At 48.5% G+C, this 23,604-nt stretch overlaps 1 protein-coding gene across 2 annotated transcripts in view; it reads left to right on the top strand.

Annotated features, from left to right (window-relative positions):
- AP2A2 (adaptor related protein complex 2 subunit alpha 2) overlaps positions 1-23,604 on the top strand; it is a 1,261,084-nt gene that overhangs the window by 449,401 nt on the left and 788,079 nt on the right. For both annotated transcript variants that reach the window (XM_069624009.1, XM_069624008.1), the window contains exons 5-6: positions 10,203-10,332; positions 11,188-11,289. In XM_069624009.1, coding sequence (XP_069480110.1) covers positions 10,203-10,332; positions 11,188-11,289 — 232 coding nt within the window. The remainder of the gene's footprint in view (positions 1-10,202; positions 10,333-11,187; positions 11,290-23,604) is intronic.

Here is a 23,604-nt window from a genome sequence, read left to right as displayed (position 1 = left end):
CCCCAGCGACAAGTGTATGTGTTCTCGTGGTCCACGCTCATCCTTTGTCTTCCCTGGTGTCTGTAATTGGTTGTCAGGCTTCCCCGTCTCTTGTGGTCTTCCTTCTCGCTGCGGTAGGTCTGTGGCGGCAAACTTTCTGTGGGTTGCATGGCTCTCCCTTCGCATGCTGTTCCTTAGTAAGGAACGCCTGGAGCTTCTCTTGGTGGGAATGTCAAGTGGTTCTCCCATTCCGGACTGGCCCCGTAGCTCCCATTCCCTTCTCAGCACCCTAATCTGCTTTCTCTCTACTGGGCCGTGCTGGCTCCCACGATTCCTCCAGGGAGGATCAGATGCATTTTGCAGTCCTTCTTTTGCAGTCCTTCTTTCCTTTTGATAAGCTTAAAGTGTCCAAATTGAATGCAGCGCGTACCTTGGTTCCGCAGTATGCTGTTTAGTCCTCTGCAGATCTTCTTCATCCCAGTGTTGTCAGGATTACTTTCCACTGGGTTAGGTGAGTTCATCTTTATCTCAGTAGGTCTTACTTGGATGGGGTCTTCTACTTTATAGCAATAAATAGAGGTGTTGGGAAGTGCAGAGGTGGGTGTAGAGTAGAAGTATAAGGGAGGTAGGGGTGGAGAGTGGAAATACCACATTCTCCCATAAATTGTCACTGGTCCCATAGGGTGTACCTTCCCCATAAGATCCTCCCTGCTGCCTACCACCCCAGGGGGACGATCGGGTAGCGGCCTCACCTCATTGGCCTCATGGGAAGGGCCTCCCCTCCATGGGAGCAGTGACAATACCCCGGGATTAATCACCATACATACTCACTACAAAATGCATTTGAGGTTATTGGACAGAGACTGAACTGCTGTCATGGTTGTGAAGGATGAGCACTGGCTAAAGCGCCTAGTAAGCCCTCAAACTGCTCCGAACCAGAGTGATGCCAATCATAAAGGTAAAACAGACACAGTTAATATACCTGCTTTGCCTTTTGTGGGCTGATGGTGGACTACACTTAAGAGGGGTGTGAATGTGATCCAGTAGCAACCCAAACAGCAATAGTTCAACAGTCCAAAATTAAGGTAATGTCCAATCAAGGTTCTGTAAAAATATTTCTGAGGCTTGTGTAATCTGCTTAGATCACATGCTGTGCATAGGCTGACATCTAGTGGAAGCTGCAGAGTATTACAGTTTGTTTTTCGAAACTCGAAAATGGGCGTCGACACAGGGCATGCCAGTAATACTATCCCTAGTGTGACGTCCACTGTACCCAAGATCCCTCACGTGTCTAGGATCCTCAGATTGTTTTTTTCCGCCATACTGGTCGGAAGCATTTTGCGGAGTCCCCTGGCCTTAGCCATACTTTTGCTAAAATATTGATTAATTGACATCCTTCCCCATCCCAACGTCGAACTTCGACACTCGACGCCGGCTGGAGAAGAAATCGACCGTCGGCTGCTGCAGGACGGATTTGGGCTTCGGAAGGCCTCGGGCCGGGCCTTGGAAGGCCTCTGGCCTCGGCCCTGCAAGTAGGGAGAGTGGGGGGTTGGACATACTCTACACTCTTGGTATATAGGTACACCTTATACATTTCCTACACTTAACAGCCCGCTGCCTCAAGGTGCGTATGGAGGGTACCCCTTTTCAATTCTGCCCCAAGTGCAATCGCAAATACCCTTGGGTCGACAGGCACGCCACGTGAAATCTCTGCTTGCCGAGGGACTACCCCGAAGCGAACTGCAGAGCGTGTAGTAGGTTTAAACCTAAGACACCTAAGGACCGCCAGGCAGGCGGCCATGGCAGCGGAGGGCGCCTTCAGCGATGGCAGCGACGACGTGCTTTCGGACGGCGAGTGCATTACAGCGTCGAAAGACAGCCGAGCGGAAGTCCCCGACCTCGGAAGGTCATCCGACAGGGCGGCTATGGGGAAGACCCCCGGCGACACAAGCGCTTCACACACCACTCACACAAAACACACGAAGTCCAACCGAGACTCGATGACGTCGAGTTCTCTGAAAGAGGCACATAGAGAACGGTCCGAATCGGTGTCCTCTGGGCGTTCTCGATCAAGATCGCTGCATGACTCCAGGCAATCATCCACTCTTGCCAAGAGTGCCTCGCTCCCTAAGCTAACAGAAGTTCGATCGTCGGAGTATGAAGACGACTTCCACCCCCAGGCCGCTCTCCAGGAGTCAGAGCCCGCAGACGAGATCAGCGCGGCCCCACGTTCGAAATACCAGGACTCTACCCCCGATCCTCGACGCCAGGCGTCGAAAACCTCCGGAACCACAAAGGGACAGGGAAAACACTCTTCCACTCACGGGGAGTGGGGAAAGCAGCAGAAGAAGCAGCCACGCACTCTTCCACACCTGTAAAACACTCCACTCCTCTTAGACCGTCAAGCCCAAGTCTGCTGCTATTTCTAAAACTAGCAAGTCTACTCAGGATAAGTCTCCTAGACTTTCTGAGAGAGTCATTCCCAGTTCCAAAGAATGGTCGAGTGATGACATAGATAGGGTCATGTCAAGGATGTCTTCTTTGGCAGACTTTTATGATAAAAATCCAGACCATTTCCTTTCATATAATCCACAAGGGGCTACACCCTCAGGCTCTAATGATCCTATCCCCCCGAGAAAGAAGCCCCGGCTTGAGACACCTATGAGGTCTTTGGACCCATTCGATGTACAACCATACTCACGGCCATACTCACAGTATCAAGGAGAGACTTCCTTTGGTGAGGACCAAGAATTTGGTATGGTAGAAGAACAAACCGGGACGGGCTACTATGGGGATGATGAGGACCAAGAAGAGGAAGACCCTGAAACCTACAGAGTAGATTCCCCGGTAGTGAAGGAAGCCCCGGTTACCCACTCCCCTGTCGATAACCAACCCCTCCTGAACGAGGTTCTCGCACGAGCAGCAGAACATTTCCATATTGACACCCATGGTGTCCAGGAGGAAAGGGACTTCGCCGAGGAGTTAGTGGGAGAAAGGAGGCCTGTTGCCCAGACCATCCATATCCTTAAGTCTATTCAGCGAAGAATAGACCCGTCCCTGGTGAACCTGAACCTCACCAGAGCAGTCAATCCCAGAGTTGAAAAACATTTCAGGGCAGCCCAGTCTGACCCTCTCTTAAAAAAAAAAGGACATCTGAAGCCAAACTCCCTGGTTGTCACTAACACTCGTAAGAGGGCTGGAACACCCTTGTCATCGTCCGAAACTCCTCCAGACAAGGAGAACAAAAAACTATATGGTTTCGGCAGGAAAGTAGCCTCAACATCCGCCTATCTGGCAAGGATTGCAAACTCCACCACCCTGTTGGTCAGCTACAACTGCCATCAGTGGGAAGAAGTCGCGGCACTCATAGCCTCTGCACCAGAACCCTGAAAGGGCCAGTTAGCACGAATTTCAGCAGAGGGTAGAGCCGTGTCTGGTTGCATTTTAAAAGCAACTTTTGACGCTGCGGACAACGCAGGCAGATTGATAGCAGAAGGTACTGTTATCGAGAGACATGCGTGGTTACGGCAGTCTGGTTTTAAGGCAGAAACCCAGGCATCATTGTTGGACAAACCGGTGGAAGCCGATCTGTTGTTTGGTAAGGCGGTCGAGGACGCGCTGAAGAATGCCAAGGACGAATATGAGACACTCAAGTCCCTTGGCCAACTAACCAATAAACCCCCTAACCAGAGAGGGAATGGAAATTTTCGTCGCCCACGCGGCCAAAATTCCCAGAGAGGATCAAACTATTCCCAGGGGCAGGGTACACAGTGGAACAACAACAGCCAACAGTCTACCCAGGGTTACGGCAGGGGTAATAGGAGAGGACGTGGTAAAGGCAGAGGCAGCCCCAATAGAGGAGGCGGCACGCCTCCACCAAAGCAGTGACGCTCAGTTCAGGGTCCCTTCTCAAGTAGGGGGACGCATTTCCAACTTCACCCAGGCTTAGGAAGAGATCACATCAGACAGATGGGTGCTGTCAACAGTATCCGCAGGGTACTGTATAGAACTATTGCAGCGTCCCCGGAACCATCCTCCACGACAAAGAGTACACTCTTTAGAACATCAGAAGATTCTCCTCGAGGAGATCGCCAATCTGCTAGCAAAGGACGCGATAGAACTCGTCCCGGGACACCAGGTAAACAAGGGTATTTATTCAACTTACTTCCTTGTGCCAAAAAAAGATTTGACAATGCGCCCAGTATTGGATTTACGGCCTGCCAACAAGTATGTCAAGCCCCAAAAGTTTTGCATGACTACGCTACAAGAGGTAATCCCCCTCCTAAAAAAGGGGGATTACATGGCAACCTTGGATATGAAAGATGCCTATTTTCATGTTCCCAGCGCACAGAAGGTACTTGCACTTCAAGGTGGACAGTCGGCACTACCAGTTCAAGGTACTGCCCTTCGGGATAGCTTCGGCACCAAGGGTATTCACCAAGGTACTCGGGGTGGCGGCTGCACACCTACGCAGGGAGGCAATCCCGGTGTACCCTTATCTGGACGACTGGCTCATAACGGGGGGAAACCCCAGTAATTTGCAGGACAAACATTCAAAGGACTATCGACCTCCTCCACGAATTCGGCTTCTCAATCAACGAGAAAAAGTCAAGCCTGGTGCCAAGCACCTCCAAACAGTTCTTAGGAGCAATCCTAGATACTCAAGAGGTGTTGACATTTCCTTCAGAGGAAAGAATTCGGAATATACTACTGCAAATTCCGCAATATCAGTCCGGTCACCAAATAACAGTACGCAAAGCAATGTGTTTGCTGGGCATGATGGCGTTATGTATTTACCTGGTCCCCCACGCGCGCCTGCGCATGCGTCCCATGGAGGAATGGTTGGCGAAACAGTGGTCTCAGGCAAGTGGTCAGTGGGACGATCTAGTGGTCGTTTCGCCAACACTGGTACAAAGCCTTCACTGGTGGACAAGAGAGAATTTTGCACAGGGGAAAGCCTTTTACGATCCCGAAGTACAGGCAGTAGTCACTACCGATGCATGCCTGACGGGGTGGGGAGCTCACCATCTCCACCACACAGCTCAGGGTCTCTGGTCTCCGTGAGTGGCCAAGAACCACATCACCCTGCTAGAGCTTCTGGCAGTATTCAGAGCGCTTCAAGCGTTCGAGCCCTACCTACTAAACCTGTTAGTGCAAATCCGGACGGACAGCACGACAGCCATGTTCTACCTGAACAAGCAAGGAGGGACTCGTTCGCCAAATCTGTCTAAGCTTGCCCAGAAAATCTGGACATGGGCACTCAGACGGAACATCTTCCTGTCATCACAACATGTTCCAGGGGAGCTCAATTCCCTAGCGGATGCTCTGAGCAGAGACTCCCTCCCAGAGGAACACGAATGGGTTCTACACACAGAGGTCGTAGAAGATATCTTTTCTCAGTGGGGTTTCCCCACTATAGACTTATTCGCCACAAGCGAAAACAGACCATGCCCAGGATTTGCATCCAGGTTCCCCCAACTAGAGTCCCAGGGGAACGCCCTTTGGATGAACTGGTCAGGGATGTTTGCGTATGCTTTTCCACCAACTCCTCTCATCAGGAAGGTGGTCAACAAGATGAACAGAGAGTCGCTGATACTCGTCCTAGTTGCTCCCATGTGGGCAAGACAACCGTGGTTCCCACACTTACGCAGGATGGCGGTGTGCGAGCCCATCAAACTTCCGGCCTTGTACAACCTACTGTCCCAGCACCAAGGTCAAACAGTGCATCAGCAACCCAACTCAATGAACCTGGCAGCATGGCTCCTGAGGTCATAGAGTTTGGACATCTCAATTTACCACAGAGGTATATGGACATCCTAAAGGAATCTAGGAAACCAAACACAAGGCACTGCTACTTTGACAAGTGGAAGAGATTTGTTATCTGGTGCCAGAGTAAACAAATCCTTCCACTATTGTTACATACATGCTCCACCTGCTGGATGCAGGACTGGTTTTTAACTCACTGAAGGTACACCTGGCAGCCCTGTCGGCATACACCACTTCCCATAACAAGGTCTCGTGGTGGAAAGTACCAGTAGTTAAAGCCTTCATGGAAGGAGTAAAGAGACTTCACCCTCCTATTTCGAACCCACCACCAGGTTGGGACCTTAATGTGGTGCTATCTAAGCTCATGGGCCCCCCTTTCGAGCCCATGCATAAAAGCAGTCTCAAACACCTGACTTATAAAACGGCCTTCTTAGTAGCTATTACTTCTATAAGAAGGGTCAGTGAAATTCAGGCTCTGTCAGTGCAGGATCCCTTCTTTACTGTCCATAAAGACAAACTGGTTTTATGCACACACCCTAGGTTCCCACCTAAGTTTGTATCTAAATTCCACGTAAACCAGTCCATCGAGCTTCTGGCTTTCTTCCAGGACCCTCAAAGCTCGGCTGAGGTAAAACTACACACCCTAGATGTGCGTAGGGCGGTCCTCTACTATGTAAATAAAACCAGACCGCTAAGGAAAACAGATCAGCTGTTTGTCTCCGTAGCTACAGGCAGAGAGGGGGATCGCGTCTCTAAAGGTGCCATCTCGAAGTGGATTATTAACTGTATCCAGCTGTGTTACTCACTCTCTGAAAGAACTCTGCCTTTCACGCCAAGAGCCCACTCTACAAGAGGCATTGGGGCCACTCTGGCTTTCATTGCAAATGTACCCCTTGACACCATTTGCAAAGCAGCTACTTGGAGCTCTATTCACACTTTTACTCAGCATTACTGCATTGACACCCATTCCAAGGCAGATACACAAGTGGGACAAGCGGTTCTAAGACACTTATTTGCTCATGACCCTTCTCACATCCCACCTCCTTCTTCAGGTACTGCTCGCTAATCTATGCACAGCATGTGATCTAAGCAGATTCCACAAGCCTCAGAAGGGATACAATACTCACCGTATTCGCATTTCTGATGCTTGTATCTGCTTAGATTCACATGCGACCCACCCTTCCTCCCCTCTGAGAGAAGGCGCATGGTTGCTTGTAGTCTTACCTTTCTATCTATCTGCTTGGATTATCTGTACTCACGCTACTCCTCATGCTACCTTATGTCAGAAAAAATACAATCTGAGGATCCTAGACGCGTGAGGGATCTTGGGTACAGTGGACGTCACACTAGGGATAGTACTACTGGCACGCCGTGTGTCGACGGCCATTTTCGAGTTTCGAAAAACAAACTGTAATACTCCGCATCTTCCACTAGATGTCGGCCTATGCACAGCATGTGATCTAAGCAGATACAAGCATCAGAAATACGATTACGGTGAGTAATGTATCCCATATACTTTAACACACCATGTGCAAAAATAACCAAATCGAAAAACACTATACAAAAGCCACACTGGAGGAAAGAACACATAATATGCAAAGACAGCAAGATGCAGCACTCTGGTGATAGGCAAGTGATAACCACAATGTTCTTAAATGGATATGTAGAGTGTGAAAGTGGATTAAAGTCGCCTAACAAGTCTCTATGGCCCAAAGAATGACCACCAGGGCAATTATCAGTCAATAATACCTTCTGTGATGTTTGACTGCCTCAAACCAGGCTTCTCTGTGCTATTCATGCAGTTCAAATCAGGCTTGAATGGGTCAGGCGCGTTGTTCCAGACTAGGTGTAGATTTCGAGCCTGGCTCGAGCTGGAGTTAATTGCGGTTCTAAGATGTGCGAATTGTGAGGGTCACCCGGGTAGGTTCGACATTTGTTTTGATGGCGAAGATGCAGGTGACTGGATGCGCAGTTGGAGACAGGTGGACTGATGCGGTGTCGAGGGTTATGGTTCGATGAGACCTCCATGGTTTGCTCAACTGGCAATGAAGATCGACAGCGAAGATGCTGGCGGACCGAAGAGCATCTTGAAGCGCAATTCAGTGAAGTTTGGATTGTGAGGGCCACCAGATTGGATTTGATGATGAATATGCTGGTGACTGGATGCGCAGTTTGAGTTGGGCTGCTCTCGTGCAACAGTCAAAGGATCCTGCATGGTCTGGATGACTGTCGATGAAGATTGGCAGTGAAAATGCTAGCAGTTCGAAGGTGGCGTGTTAAGCCGCTTCAAATTCGAGCCAGGGCAAGTACTCGCTCAGCTGGCGTGGAGCAATGGCAAACTGGCTTGAGAGTGTAGAACAGTGGCTTAAGGATCAATTGGTCATGGTGGTTCGAGTCAGTCGAAGGAGCTCAAAGCAGTTTGATGGCCAAAACACAGGGTTTCTAGTTTTCACTCTCAGGTTGCCAGCATACCAATCCAGGGAATCGAAAGGGGAGGCCGGCACACGCTTCCAGTGGTCATTAAACATGGTAGGGTCCTGGGCAGCAGTGTGGCTGCCAGAAATGCAGGTCTTGCTCCAGGAGCAGGTCACCCCCAATGTTCCCTGCGGGATGGTTAGGGAACAGAGCTTGCCTCTGCCTTGGATACTCGGTCTTCACCTCTTTTGGAGGACTTTGGAAAGTGAACTCTCCAAACATAGATCCAATGAATTCTTCCTCTGGTTGTTGTTCAAGAGTGAATCTAAGAATTGGGAGACCCTTTCTTTTAAAGGCAAAAGTCTACAGGTGATTGGACAAAAGCAAGCCTGCTTTGGGGGAGGGTTGGGTCCTTGGAATAAGTGGGCTTTGTCTTCTGACATGATGCCCAGAGTGCTTTGTGCTACAGGAAGTGGAGGAGGAAGCAGAGGAGAAAGCAAGAGAAGATGCAGGTGGGAAAAACCCAGTTGTTGAACCTTCCTCCAGCTGCAAGGAGCTCACTCTGTCTACACTAACTCTGCCTTTTTCAGTAGAATCAAATGCCCTTTTGGTATGCAGCACCATGGTGTGAGGTTACTCCGTTTGTGAAATGATAAACCCTTAGATTGCTATTCCCAGGATCGCTTCCTGTGGAGTGACTGTCTTTCTGGGGAGGTTGTTGGCTGCCCTCACAAAAAAAAAAGCAAGGAAACCCCACAGGGCTACAGTCTTGCTGGGAGCAGCAAAGACAGCTTAGCTTGGGGAAATACAAATCCTTTGACGGCTGAGCAGGGCTTACATTCTTGGTACACATGTGATAACAATTTGATATGGCTGTAATAATTATAAGAAATATCCACAATACTATACCTCAGTTATGTCTTAAGGTTAAAGCTTAACGTGACACAGGATAGTAGATTTGGGGTGTTAAAGCAGAGGTCCGTATCTTAAATTAAGCTACTGCACTGCAGAGACTTGGCTGCCCCTGCAACTGTTAAATGGGTACCTGTGAACTCTGACCCTGCTCTGTGCCACTGGAGAGCAGGTGCTGCAGATCAGGCTACTGATGCAGTAGGGCACAGCGGCACACTAGACTTTTAACATGGAGCCTATGAAAGGGGAATATGATTAGCAGATTTCCTTTCCTGAGATGGAAATACCCATATCATTTTTTTAATTTAAATAAAAAAATTAAAAAAAACCATGGCTTCTACATCCTTGCCAGATGGCAATTCATCTCTGTGGTCTTTCCAGAGATGGTTACAGAAGCTTTTTACTGTGAAACTGATTACTTTATATTACCAAGATTTATTCTCTCCATAGCTTCCCTCTTAGAATTGAATTGATCCACTTTGTGTACTGTGTAGGCATTGGAAGGCCCTTCCTCTCTTAGCAGTGGTTATTAAGCAGAGCTTTTTGTGTGCGAGTGCATAAGGAATGATCCTTTGTGTCATAGCAGTCGGAGAAAATTGACCAACATTGCTGCATGATCAATTTCAATCATTCTCTCATTGCTTAACCATTTGCCCCAAACTCCCATTAGGCTGAAGGCCTGATAATGGAGTTTGGGTAGAAGCATTTTCCTTTGCTGCTCTTGCTCCAGTCCAAGGACTTTCTGTAACCTAAAGTATCCTACTCCATTAGGCAGTAGCGATTCAGCACATAACTATAACTATATTTGTGATGCAAACAATGTAACATTTTGGTTTGGTTTTGATGTTACCCCTTTCCTTGGTAAGTCTTCAGTGCTTAAAACCACACGAAATAGTTCTTGTATATGTCTGAAACTTTGTATACCCATAAATATTGTGTGTACTTAGACATGTTTAACATTTGTCATATCTGTGTATCCATTTCTGAGATGTCATCCAGTATTTTGGATCAGCATTTGTTGAACACTTACCCAGTTCTTTTCTTATTTAAGCTTTTAAAATTGTTGGCAACTGAGTAATTATGTAGGTAGCCCAAACTATATGGTGTTTTTCATAGAATTATGTTTCCAGGGACACCATGGACAGTGTGAAACAGAGTGCTGCCCTCTGCTTGCTACGTTTGTACCGGACATCAGCTGACCTTGTACCCATGGGAGATTGGACGTCGCGTGTGGTCCATCTTCTCAACGACCAGCACTTGGTGAGCTGTGTTCAATCTTGTAGCTGTGTGGACTTGTTTTACTCCATCCCTCCAGGCCATATGTTTATTTTGGTGTTCTGTTTTAACTGCTTTAGAAATAATGTAATACTACAGTTTCAGTTAAGCTTGGTTTTTGGCTCCTAATACCAGATCGTAGGGTAGTATGGAAACCTAAAAACCATTGGACTGGGTAATGGTATTTTAGCAGCATGGTGAAGTTATTTTTCTCGTGGACACAACCATTGGAAATTATCTATAAAGATGCTCTTAAGCACCAATGTTATGTTGGGTATTGCCAGATTAAGGTACTTGTACAAAGCCGCACATTGAGCTATTCATACCATTTTACCGTTAAAAAGAAACAACCTGCACAAAGTAATTACCACAAAACAAGCAACATTCATTCTAAAAAGTGCATTTTCCAATTGTAGTTATTGTGAGAAAGGTCGGCACATCTGGCAGATAATGTAAATGCACATTGTGTGGAATTCTATTTGCTTGCATAATTTCCACACAATGTCCATCCATATTTAAGCGTCTGGGGCAGCTACAGCTGGTTGATTGCAGTGATTGCACTAGCATCTCTTCTCACTTTGCTTTCGGAATGGAGGGATACCCCTATCAATAGTAGGAACTCCCACTTGACAAAGTGCAGCAAAGGCATAGAATAGAGAAGCTTCTGAAGCCTTTGTCACATGTTTGCACCAGTCGAGTTTTATGCATCCCATTTCTGTCCCAACTGTTTTGAGGGATTAGACACTGAAGATGTTGTTTCTACCTTTTTCACAGCAGTATTCCTATGATTGCATTGTGACATTACATTCTGGTTGTAACTTGAATTTGTTGTCCTCTCAGGGTGTAGTCACCGCTGCAACTAGCCTCATCACCACTTTGGCACAGAAGAACCCAGAAGAGTTCAAAACGTCCGTCTCATTGGCTGTCTCCCGCCTTAGCAGAGTAAGAGCCATTTATTGAGTAGTTTGATATGATATGCTGTTCCTTCTAAAGGACTTTTTTGGGGTCGGGGAGTCTTTCACTCCAAACACAAGTAAAAATCCTAAATCTTAAGCTGTATTTCTCTACAGTCACTGTAAAGCTAACCAAAACCTATATCCTTTGTTCCGATCATATCTGATTTTGAGATGTTTTTCTTGGTGAGACAATTATTCATAGTGTGTGTGCAGTAGAGTTAAGGTTACATTGCACGTTACATAGCAAAATGCAAAAATGCTGTCTGCTTTAACTTTTCAACCCACAGGCCGATTGTTGCCAAGTAATTTGCCATGAAACTGATCCTGACAATAGCCAGATTAGGTAACAACCCATGCCGTGGTTCAAATGTTAAAAGAAGTTCAACATAGAGGAAAATAATTTGCGGAGCGCTTTCTCCATTTCCCGTTTCAATTTTTAATGCATATGCAATGTTTTCTGCACATGCAATTTTTTCAGCAGTTATTTTTCACTTTGAAGTTGTGCATACTTATAAAAATCACCAAACTCAAGAGATTAAAATGAAAAAAATGGGAATTCATCTATATTTTTGAAGAGCGCACTGATGTCGTATTGTAAAATGTAAACTCTTCTAGTGTCTTTGTGTTGTGCCATTTTAAAATACAAACATAAGAATGTACATAGTCATCTACTACTACATAGCTCATTTCCACTTGCGTGAGAGACTGCTCACTGTGTCAGGTGGTTGCTACGGAAAACTCTGCTCACTGACTTAGAGGGAAGTGTTTGACAGTGAAAATTAACCATTACCTAGACAGTTTGGTAGTTAAGGACACATGTCTTAATCGAATGACGTCTCCCATAACCGCTACAGGCACACACAAACTGACTCATTTGATGTCGTTCACGCACATGCTCACACACCCACTGACCTTCACTGACACACACTGACGCGCACACACTCACACACACTCACTGATCGCACACTCTTCATCTTCCGTGTACTTAGTCACAGTCTCTCTCCCTCTCTTCGAAGACCCACTTTGTCTTCCTCGTCACAGTCCATGCTTCCTCGTCCCACCTCTTCGTGACTGGCTCCCTTTTTTTCTGCCATCCATCAGCCTATGCACCATATGCACCCTCTGCCACAATCCACACCCTCTGCCATCCATACCCATATACACTGATACCCTTTGCTGCAATTTACACCTTCTGACACAATCCATACTCCTGTACATCAATACTCTTTGCCATTAGGAGCCCTCTAACCCAAGCCAAATACCCCATGGCACGCGTAATACCCATCACCACAATTGTGGCAGAAATATTTGGAGCCGGTGAGGCATTGGTTAGTGAGTGCAAGTTTGCAAGTTGGACATGCATGTGTGCGTGAAAGAGTGGCAAGTGCATTTAGGAGATGTGTGTAGGGAGTGCTTGTGTGAGAGAAGGTAGAGTGTTTGAGTAGAAGGTGGGGTGTGTGGAGTAGTAGTGTGGAGGTGGAGGGAGAAGTAACCTCAAATGGCGGAGGCATGCAATAGGATTGAGACCTTGGAGGGACTGAAGAGGAAGACATAAAGAATGGGGAAGGTGGGTGCAGTCAAAGGGAGGGAGAGTAGCAGGAGTGAAACATCACGATGTGAGAGGGAGAGAAATATGATCGGAAGGAGACTGAATTGGGTAATAACTAAACACTGGATCTTGTAGGTAGAGTTTAGGAAGTCCCTGAGGAACATCAGCTACATAAGGTACTGGCCTTTAAGTTCTGACATTTGCTCCGAACCACCACCTGGACAGTGGGGTGAAACCTGCAGTATGTATGAATCTGTAGAAAACGGACGCCAGGACTGGGAGTAGTGGTGCTTTCTACAAGAGTTAGAGGATGACCCTAGGGCTCTGAGAGATCAAATGCACCCTTAACCCGGCTCTGGGACTCTGAATACTTCTTGAGCCGTTTCTGACCCCAATTATACATATTGTAATTAAAGACTGCTTCCCTGCTACTTCACATGTGGTTATGTGAGTTACAAAAGATTCTGTGCATAGATCTGTTATAATGAAGCTGCCAAGTGAATTCTAGAAGTACTGCATGCACAGGACTGTGTAGCTTAGGGGTGAAATTGGACAGACTGTCTTGTAGCATTGTTGCACAGTGCACTGAAGATCCTGCCTAGCTCTTAGTTGAAGGATGGGGTGACCCTAGGGGCCATGGGCCATCACCTTCCAAGTGATGCAAGACCCAAGGTCCTTATGGGTAGTGTGCCCTGTTTCACCCCCAGGAATTGAAATGAAGGTTGGATAATCAGGAGCTAAAAGCAGTTCCTGGGCATCCAGCATTTGCTAGTGACCAGGAGCTACCGCTCAGGAAGGAGGAGCTAGTACAAAGGGTTTCGCAAATCTAACTTCCACATAAGATGCAAACTTATAATTTGTTCCATGATGTACGACAACTTATGCTTTAAATGTTGTACAGAGTATCCCAAATGCATATTCCTATTCACAAGTTGTTTGGCATCCGTTGACTTGGGGAGCCAAAAGTAGCTCCTGTTAGTGTCAAGATAACCAGGCTCGTCTAGGCCACAAGCAGGACCTAAATAGCTCCCAGCTCCCCTCAATTTTGAACCCTGCATTCCATCATACGCTGTTGTCACTGGGGTGGGGGGTCATTCTCCAGATAGTTGCAGTTGACTGGATCCCTTTTTTTAATCTCCCAATCTTCAATCTCTCCCTCTGTAAAATAGACAAAGAAGAATAGTCTCCTACAATTCTAGGATCTGAATCGATGTCCTGCCACTTTAGTGTTTAAATGTGCAGGGTTCTGAGCTCTAGATATTAAAGGTTCTCCTGGCAGCAAAGGTCTTGGCACTGAGGCAGCTTGTGCCGACCACCCTTTTTTATGGGTCACTTACATTACACCTCTGTTAGAAAACATTTTTCTTCTTTGAAGCATTACAATGGGACCCACAAAATATCTTCTGACTTGTTCGTTCTACCTTATTTGCTTATTTGGGTGATGTCTTCCTATCCTCACTCCCTTACTTAACTCATCTTGCGGTGGGAGCATGGATGAGTCCTTAAGGCTACCAGTGCAAGGGGACCTTTTTTTAACCACATGGAAGCCGCTTGTTGACGGCAGTGCTAAAAAAAAGCTGACCATCTTGTTTAATCCCTGGGTTTGTGGTTCAGTGTGCTTGTAGATGCATTCCTCCCAGGTAGGGGCACCCCCAGTACACAGACTATTCCTTGCTGGACCCAGAATCCTGCGGTCCTCTGTCTTGTGCATGCAGACCCTCTGCAGGGGTGCCCTCATATGCTTGTCTTATCTTGGCATCCTGTGGGTCCTCCAATGTCGTGGGATGAGAAGCAGAGGCCTTGCTTACCCTTCTGCCAGTCTAGCCTGATCTTTGGAACAGTTTGCAGCTGATGGAGACCGGAACTAATGGACCCGGTTGACAGTATCCCAAGAAGAATCCAATTCACCTGCGACTTTTGAACCCTCCCAACATCAAATTGTGCAGTGAAAGTAGTTAGTAGCTATTCGCAGTTGCCTTGACTTGCCTAAAGGTTTTTGTTCATCTTGACTGTTAGAGTGGCTAGTAAGCATAACCGTTTTGAGGTCCCCATTCATCAACCTAGGGCATAAGTCCTTCCCCCTTCAGATTCTCTTGCTTTTCCTGGGTGGAGGTGAATCCTGGGTGTAGGAATCCTGTCGGCAGTCCCTTAGACGACCAGGATTGGTAGCTTGCCCCTTCCTTTGCAGGAAACCTACTTTTGACTAAAGCCCTACCTACCATAGTGAGCCCATTGCTTTATTAGGGAGAACTTTGACTAACTAAAATTAGATAAAACCTGGTTGCACACTTTGAACTATGTTTAGGCCCAACCTAAGAACAAGTGTTAATTTTTAATTGCTGGGTACTGGTGTCAGGAAGGTCAGTAAACTCCTCTTCTTCCTGTGATACCCCAGACTCCCCTTCCTCCCCTTCCTCCTCACCTTGAAGTCTCCGGCGTTGAGTTAGCGTAGGATTGTCCTTAGTTCGAGCCTTCACCCCTTTTTTTTGAAGATAGGGACGACCAAGGTAGGACGCCACAGTGACACCCTTTGGGTGATCTGTGGCAACCCTCCTCGGGCGCAGTTATATGGGGAAAAAGCCAAAGGCACAAAAAACCCCGGAAGATTAAGATCTTCAAGCGTAGTGAGGTATTAGTTACACCTTCCGGAGGCTGCAGTAGAAGGAGAGGAATCGGATGAACACGGTCCAGTTATCGAAGAAATTCCAGGAAGAATCGGTTAAGAACCAGATCAATGAAAGTTCCGGAACAATAGACCGAAGAGGACTAAGCGAGGCAATCCAAATGGCAGGCAGAGGTCGGTACACGGGAATCAACGGGAGGTAACTCTGGTACAGATTTAGCAGAAAAGGGCTGGACGAGGCAATCCACAAGACAGGCTGAGGTCGTTACTCCGGGATATCACCGATAGAAAAGAGGGAGGTTAAGGAACAAGAGTGGAGAAACCCTTACAGGGAGCAGACTAGAAAAGACGGAAAAAGAATAGAAGGAAAGGCTCAAGACGGAAGGGAGGAAGGGTGTTTAGATGGGAACGGAAACGACAAAGGAGGAGAGGAAAAGAAGGCGAGGAGAAAAACCAGATGAAGGTTCGGAGCGAAAGAAAGGGAAGAAGGAGTGAAACAAAGACTACGGAAGGGAAAAGGCTGCTACACGGAAAAATGTCAGCGGCGCAGGGACAGGACGAAAACACTGTACGTTACAACGCACCTGACCCCGGAAGTGAAAAAGCTTAAATACTGAGGTCAGGAACGTTGCAACGACAACTAGACCTGCACAGCACGCTCAAGACAATACGTGATGGAACCCGCTAGGGCGGGCGCAGCTTCTACTTCTTCCAAAGCCGCCAGTTTCCCTGCGGCGTGACAACTGGGTCTGATTTATAATTTTATAAGGCATGTGATAACTATCTATTTCTGTCCGTAACTAGAAATGAAATTGTTCCCTGTTAGTATAAATCGTGCTTTGCAGACAACACCTATAGTTGTGCTTCTTTGTAATTATTAGTCTTTCAATGTTTTTAAAACTCACTTTAAAGACTTTCTTTTTCAGCAGTCACTTGCTATAATTTACATAAACCCACATTCGTGGGTATTGTGTCCTCCAACGTATTCCACATCTATGACAGGTAATGACCACAGCTGTGCTGCTTCAAAAAATTTCAGCAGAGGGCATCCTGAGTCGATGACGTCGATACGTTGTCCCTCGAGGGCCTCTGTCGAGGGTCGGCATCACCGGATGTTATATATAGGATGCACGGGGCCGGTAGCCTCAGTTCCGTTTTTTCCGCAAACGTCTTTGCTTCGGAATCTCGGCACGTAGATTCTTCTCTTCGATAGAGATGTCTTCATCTAATTCTACTACCCCGAAGTCGGGCTTTAAAAAATGTCGGGACTGCGGTTTGAAGATGTCCATCATGGACCCGCACAACATCTGCCTCTGGTGCCTCGGCGAAAGCCACGCCACCGACGACTGCAAGGATTGCCAGTCCCTGACGTCTAAGGCCTTGGGGGAACGTAAGAAGAAATTGAAGGTAGGTAGGGTGTCCTAAGCCCCATAAATCGAAGTCCGCTGGGCTTTCGACCGATGATTCGAGGGGCCACTCTCCGTGTCGGCAAAAATCCAGGGGGTCTCTGTCTAAGAGTGGTTCCCGCCATTCCTCTGCCTCGTCCATGCATTCTAGGAAGTGCCGTCACCTTCCTCGTCTGAGGAGGACACTGCCAGACGGTTGACTTGTCCCACCAAGCCTTCGTCGCCGGCCGAATTGGATGCATTCTGCCAGCAGATGATGGCGATTTTCGAGTCGCAAGCCACAGTTCCGTCCGTGCATTCGAAAGAAGCCGGCAGGGAACGGGCTCGGTCCACCACTCACATGCCTTCGGGCTCGGGAGGTCGGCGTGATCATCGGGAGCCGTTGAGTTCCCGCTCAGAAAAGGAAGATAGCCATAGCCGTTCCAGGTCCAGGTCCCGGTCCTCAACGCCATCGAGAACGTCGAAACCTGTGAAGCCTTCGAAGAAGAGGTCGATGCCATCGGCGCCGTGTCCGTCGAGGGACTCTCTCGGGGCTCCGCCCTCGAAGAAGTTGTCGATGCCGTTTGTGGAGGATTTGCCGGAGGTGCCCCGGAGGGTTGTGGAACCTTCGAGGAAGTCAGTGAGGCCTGTTTTTGAGCCCTACTCTGTTCCTCCTCCCAGATTGGATTTGTTCCAACCTTTGGAGTATATTTCAGAGGTGGAGGAAGGGTCTGATGAGGAGATGGCTGTGCCTCCTGATGTCCTTGATGACCTTTTGTCGGGGCACAGTCAGATGGAGGAACTCCGGCAGTCCTTGCATGACCCCAGTGGTCTTGACACCTCTCCGGAGTTGGAGTTTGGCAGGCCTGAGCCTGGGACGCATGCTGAATCCTCCTATAGGCGTCTCATGTCAAGGGTGACTGAATACTTGGTGTGGTTGGCTCCACCTGTTGATTTTGATCAGGATGATCTGACGGACATCCTGGACCAAGGTCCACCCACTGACCAGGTGTTGCCGTTTCACATGGCTTTGCAAAGGAGGGTGGCAGCAGCTTGGACTGCTCCGGAGAGTCTTCTGGCAGTTAATAAGTCGCTTCTGAAAAACTACCGCCCAGCCAGTAGTGACCCCTTCTACTTATCGACGCACCCTACTCGGCAGAGTTTGGAGGTGCAGGCGGCTACGGCTCCCTCGACGCAGGCTGCGTACCCTACCATCCCTCCTGATAGGGACGATAAGCGCTTTGATGGTTGGGCGAAGAAGGTATTTTCATCTGGGGGTATGGCATTGAAGTCGGCCAACGCCACTGTGCCTTGGCGAGATTCATTCACACTCTAGGGAATTGTGCGTCTCTGGCAGCTGAGCATATTCCCAAAGGGGAAGAACGGGATGGTTTTCTAGCCCTCGTGCAAGACGGCAAGGATGCGATGTGCGAATCCGTTCAGTCGGGTTTGGACACAGCAGACTGCGAGCACCGTGATACGCAGGTTTGCGTTGTTGTGGAAGTCGGGGTTTGCTCCTGATGTGTAATCCTGGCTTCTGAACATGCCCTTTGATAGTGTTCATCTGTTTGGCAGCAAGGCTGACGAGAGCCTTGAGAGGTTGCAGACCTCCAAAGCTGCAGCGAAGTCATTGAGCGCTGCAGTATGTCAACCTCTGCCTTTTCGTCCTAGGGGACAGCAATGCAGGGGAGGTTCCTTTTGGTAATAATCTTCATTTGGTAGATCGAGAGGAGCTGCCAGTCAAAGGGGCCACCATAGGAGTACCAGAGGTGGAAAGCAAGGTACTCGAGGGGCCAAAGCGGCTCGGGAAGTTGCCTCTTTGCCCTCAGGCACTGCTGGGTCCGTTCAGTCATGAGGCCATGTCCGATGGTTCGTCGGTTGGGGGCAGACTTGCGTAGCATCTTGAAGAATGGCGAGCCATTACTTGAGATGTGTGGGTTCTAGAGATCATAGCCCATGGCTACTGTCTTCCCTTCCGGCAGAGGCCTCACGACAATCCTCTGGGGTAGCTCTCTTTGAAGCGTCCGGGTCCGCTCCTTGCGCAGGAAATCCTATCCCTGCTGGAGAAAGGCGCCATAGAACTGGTGCCTGTAGCGGAGAGGAACAAGGGATGGTATTCCCGTTTTTTTTATTCCGAAAAAGGACGGGGGATTGAGACCCATCATGGACTTGCGTTGGTTGAACAAGCTCCTCAGGAAGGACAAGTTCAAGATGGTAACTCTTTCTCAAGTACTCCAGGCCCTTCAACTTCAGGATTGGTTGGTGTCTCTCGACCTCAAGGATGCTTACTTTCATGTGCGATTCATCCCAAGCACAGGAAGTACCTAAGGTTCGTGGTTGGCGACTCGCACTTTGTTTCGGGTCCTGCCGTTGGATTGACCTCCGCCCGAGGATCGTGACGGACGCATCCCTTATGGGTTGGGGAGCTCAGGCCAACGAGTTGACAGCCAGCGGTCGTTGTTCTGTGTCGGAGTCCAGACTCCACATCAATTTGTTAGAGCTGAGGGCCGTCAGGCTAGCCCTGAAGGCTTTTCTGCTGTCTGTGCGGGGGAAGAATGTCCCGATTATGATGGACAATACAGTGGCCATGCACTACCTCAACAAAAAAGGGGGCGGGGAGCAGGGTAACTCCCGTTGTGCAGGGAGGCGATGCAGCTCTGGTTCTGGGCCATCCAGCAGGAAATTTTGATCTCTGAAGTTCATCTGGCCAGAGACGAAAACGCGGCGGCGTATGCTCTGAGCAGGCATAGCACGGTTTCACGAGTGAGAGCTGGCTCGGGAAGTTCTTTTGGAGATCTTCGCCCTTTGGGGAACCCCACAAGTGGATCTCTTCGCCACCAGTGTCAACCGGAAGTGCGAGAGATTCTGCTTGCAGGAATTTCCTCCAAGAGGAGCCTTAGGGGACACGTTCGTAGTGGAGTGGTCCTTCCCACTGCTGTATGCGTTTCCTCCAGTCCCCGTCATTCCGCAAGTGTTACGGGAGGTTACGGAGGTTCGGTTCCCGAATGATCCTCATTGCTCCGGCATGGGCCAGGAGAGCGTGGTACCCGGACCTTCTAGACATGTCCATCTGCCCTCCACACCGTCTTCCCTATCGAGGCGATCTGCTCTCACGGGAGGAGGGTCGCATTCTCCATCCAGAGGTCAAGTCTCTCAGCCTTCATGCTTGGTATCTGAAAGGTTGATGTATAAGGATTGGGACCGCCCCCCCCAAAGACGTGATGGAGGTGTTGCTTTTGGCCAGAAGGCCTGCAACGAAATCCCTGTACCGTTGCCGTTGGAGAAAGTTCTGTGACTGATGCAGGGTACAGAATGTGGATCCTTTTCAATGTTCCATTCCTTTGGTTGTTTTTTTTGCTTTCCTTAGCCCACAAGGGCCTGCAAGTGGGTACCATTAAGAGTTACCTGGCGACGCTGTCAATATTTAAGCGCTCGTCTGAGGAATGTTCTTATTTTAAGATGCCTTTTGATTTCTCAGTTTCTAAAAGGGCTAATTAATGTGTTTCCACCGTCGCCTTTCCAGGGATGGGATTTGAATTTGGTTTTAAAGTTCCTAATGGGAGCTTAGTTTGAGCCCTTACATTCTTGTCCGTTACGACTGTGGTTCTTTAAAACTGTGTTTTTGGTTGCGGTTACTTCCGCTCGCAGAGCGAGTGAGTTGCAGGCACTTTCCGCCAAGCCACCCTTACTGTTTTCCATAAGGACAGGGTTGTCCTGTGGGTACGGCCTTCTTTTCTTCCGAAGGTTGTGTCGGAATTCCATTTGAGCCAGAAGGCGATTCTTCCGCCGTTATATCCTCCTCCACATCCTGGCAAGGTAGAGGAGAGGCTCCATAGGTTGGACCCTAGGAGAGCTTTGCGTTTCTATCTCTCACGGATGTCCTGTTTCAGAGTGGATGATCAGCTCTTTGTTGGTTATGCTGGAAGGCACTTGGGTCAGGCTGTTTCCAAAGACCTTGTCCAGATGGATCATTTTGACGATCTCTTGAGTGTTACCGTTTGGTGGGAAAGGACCCTCCAGTAGGCTTACGTGCTCACTCTACTAGGGGTGTGGCTGCCTCCACTGCTCTACAGAGGGTTGTTCCTATTCGCAACATTTGCGAAGCAGCCACATGGGCCTCTGTCCATACTTTTGTGAGACCTTATTCCTTGGACTCCATCCATGGGCAGGATTTGGCCTTTGGTAAGGCAGTCCTCTATTCAGCCATTTGATTGGGCATTCTAAAATTCTAAATTCGTTATTCTTTCCCACCTCCATAAGTTTGTACTGCTTTGGGAGTCTGTCATAGATGTGGAATACGTCGGAGGACACAATCCCCTCGAAGAACAAGTTACTTACCTTATCTGGTAACGTTCTTTCGATGGGATGTTCCTCCGACGTATTCCACATTGAACCCTCCCAGCCTGCCCCCTCTACAGAATTTCTTATGCGATTGCAGCTTACCTTTCCACAAGGTTTTCTGCAGTCATACTGGCAGGAGATTGGTGCCACACGTTTTGGGAAAAAACTACAACTGAGGCTACGGGCGCTGTATGTCCTATATATAACATCTGGTGACGTCGACCCTCGACGGAGGCCCTCGAGGGACAACGGATTGATGTCATTGACGCAGGACGCCCTCTGCTGAAATTTTCTGAAGCAGCACAGCTGTGGTCATTACCTGTCATAGATGTGGAATACGTCGGAGGAACATCCCATCGAAAGAAGGTTACAAGATAAGGTAAGTAACTTGTTCTTTCGATGCAAGCCTGGTGCTGGTGGCTGTAGCCGTGGCGATCTCAACATTGAGCGACTGAAATCTAATGACTCTGTCCTATTCTAGACAGAAATAAAGTAAAAAGGGTGCTTTGCAGGATGTCAACAGGTCCAAACATAAACGAAGTCCTCTGTCCAGAATCCTACTGTAACCTAGTTTTTTCCTCCTCACCGAAAGGAGAACCACAAATCAACCAAGATGTATTTTTCCCAATGAAAGGGATGGCTTCTGACTCCCGCCCCCCGAATCTCTTTACCATATTCCCTGGCTTATGGTCACAGTACCAGTTCATACAGTTTGTCTACTACTGGATTGTAGTACTCTGCTCCAGCCAGGTCCCTTTACATGTATCTTGCAATTCGAAGTCTGTCTTTCTCCCTTAGAGAAGACTGATGTCTATCCTGCTCTCACAGTTTCGGGTTCTCCCAGTCTCTTCCTTCTCCACTGTCGGGTTGGCGGCTTTCTTATTCCCCAATCTGGGGCTCTTCTCCTTTTCACTCTTCCCCACACTGGGTTTCAGTGCTCTCCCTGCTCCGGGAAACAATTTTTGCTCTCTTCCCCATTCTGTGGTTGCTCTACTCTCTTACTGATCCAGGGACACTCTTTTCCTCTGTGGGGTTGCTCTGCTCTCTCCCTGCTGCGGGGATGGTCTCTTCCTCTCTCGCTACTCTGTGTTCTTTCACCCCTTTCCTTGCATTGCTACCTGCCTCCCGGACTCATGGAGCCACTGCTTACCTGCTTCTGAGATACGGGACTCCTAAGGAGGGCAGAGTCTGCCAGGCGCTCCGCTCCACGCGCAGCCACTTATGCGATTCATCAACTGGACTCTGTGTTGGCAGCTGGTGCCTCTCCTCTCCATCAACTTGCTACTGGCAGGGAATCTTCTGCGGCTTCTCCCCTGGCCTTCGTCTCGGTGTCCTGAGGCACTTCCTGCTCATATGCTTCTTCAAGCCAGACTCCTGGTTACTTGCCCGCTGAGTTGTGCTGCACTCATGTGGTGCAGACCGCATGCCAGAAAACTGCATCTGGTGTTCTCCTTTCTCTGACAGCCCCACCCTCCTTGGTGCCTCGGCTCGCTTGAACGGCCCGGTCTTCGCGGATCCGGTATTCTAATTGGTTGCTTCAGTGACACTCCTCCAGGAGGCTTCTCCATTCGCTGCTGAGCACCCTCCCAAGAGTACTATGGATGGTGTGAGCCAGAAACCGTGTCAGCCATTGCATACATCCTAGCTCCCACACACCCATAAAGGTATTGGAGTTTGGGGGTGGGGGGCTTGTCTTGGGCCCTTCTTGGGGGAGGGGGTTCCTGTTTCCAAAGGATGGGGTTGGGGGAGGGTTCATCTCCAGAGGGATTTTGCTTACCCTTTCCCCTAGGGCATGTCATGCGTAGCAGGCTCAACTCCCTAGTCCCAAAGAAGGTGGCTCTCCCTTGCGGAGAGTTGACTACCTCCTTGAAATCGTCGCACTATTTATCAAAGGATTTTTGAATGTATGAGGATTACCCTCACAGATATCTTATGCCCCCAGGACTCCTTCCTCTCCAATGTGCTAGATTGTTTAGTAACCTTTGCAGAAGGTGAAATAGTCCTATGTGGAGACTTTAAGCTGGCATGTGATCCGAAACCTGACGGATCCTCTCACTCCCAATTGAGATCAAGGGCTACCTCAAAAAGTAATAAAAGGAAGCTAACAGATATGGTACTAATAGAGGTTTGGACGGAGATGCACCCTAACAAAAAAAATTATAACTTTTTCTCATCTGTCTTATTCTCTGATAAGACTACGCCTTCATATGCTCTTCCTTGCTAGGTCCCACACAAATGGTCACACATAGGGCAAATGTCCCTCTCAGACCATGCCCCTATCTTCTAATGACTCATCTTAAACTCCACAAAGACAAAAGAAATGACTGGTCTTTCATTGGTGCAATTAATCTTGCTGCCCTAGGCCAAAGATCATTTTGCTGCCCCATCCCATCGTATACCTTC

Source organism: Ambystoma mexicanum, chromosome 11, assembly GCF_040938575.1.
Source record: "Ambystoma mexicanum isolate Mex_15411 chromosome 11, UKY_AmexF1_1, whole genome shotgun sequence".
Taxonomy (NCBI): Eukaryota; Metazoa; Chordata; class Amphibia; order Caudata; family Ambystomatidae; genus Ambystoma; species Ambystoma mexicanum.
Note: the sequence above shows the minus strand (reverse complement) of the source record. Positions and strands in the feature narration are given on the sequence as shown.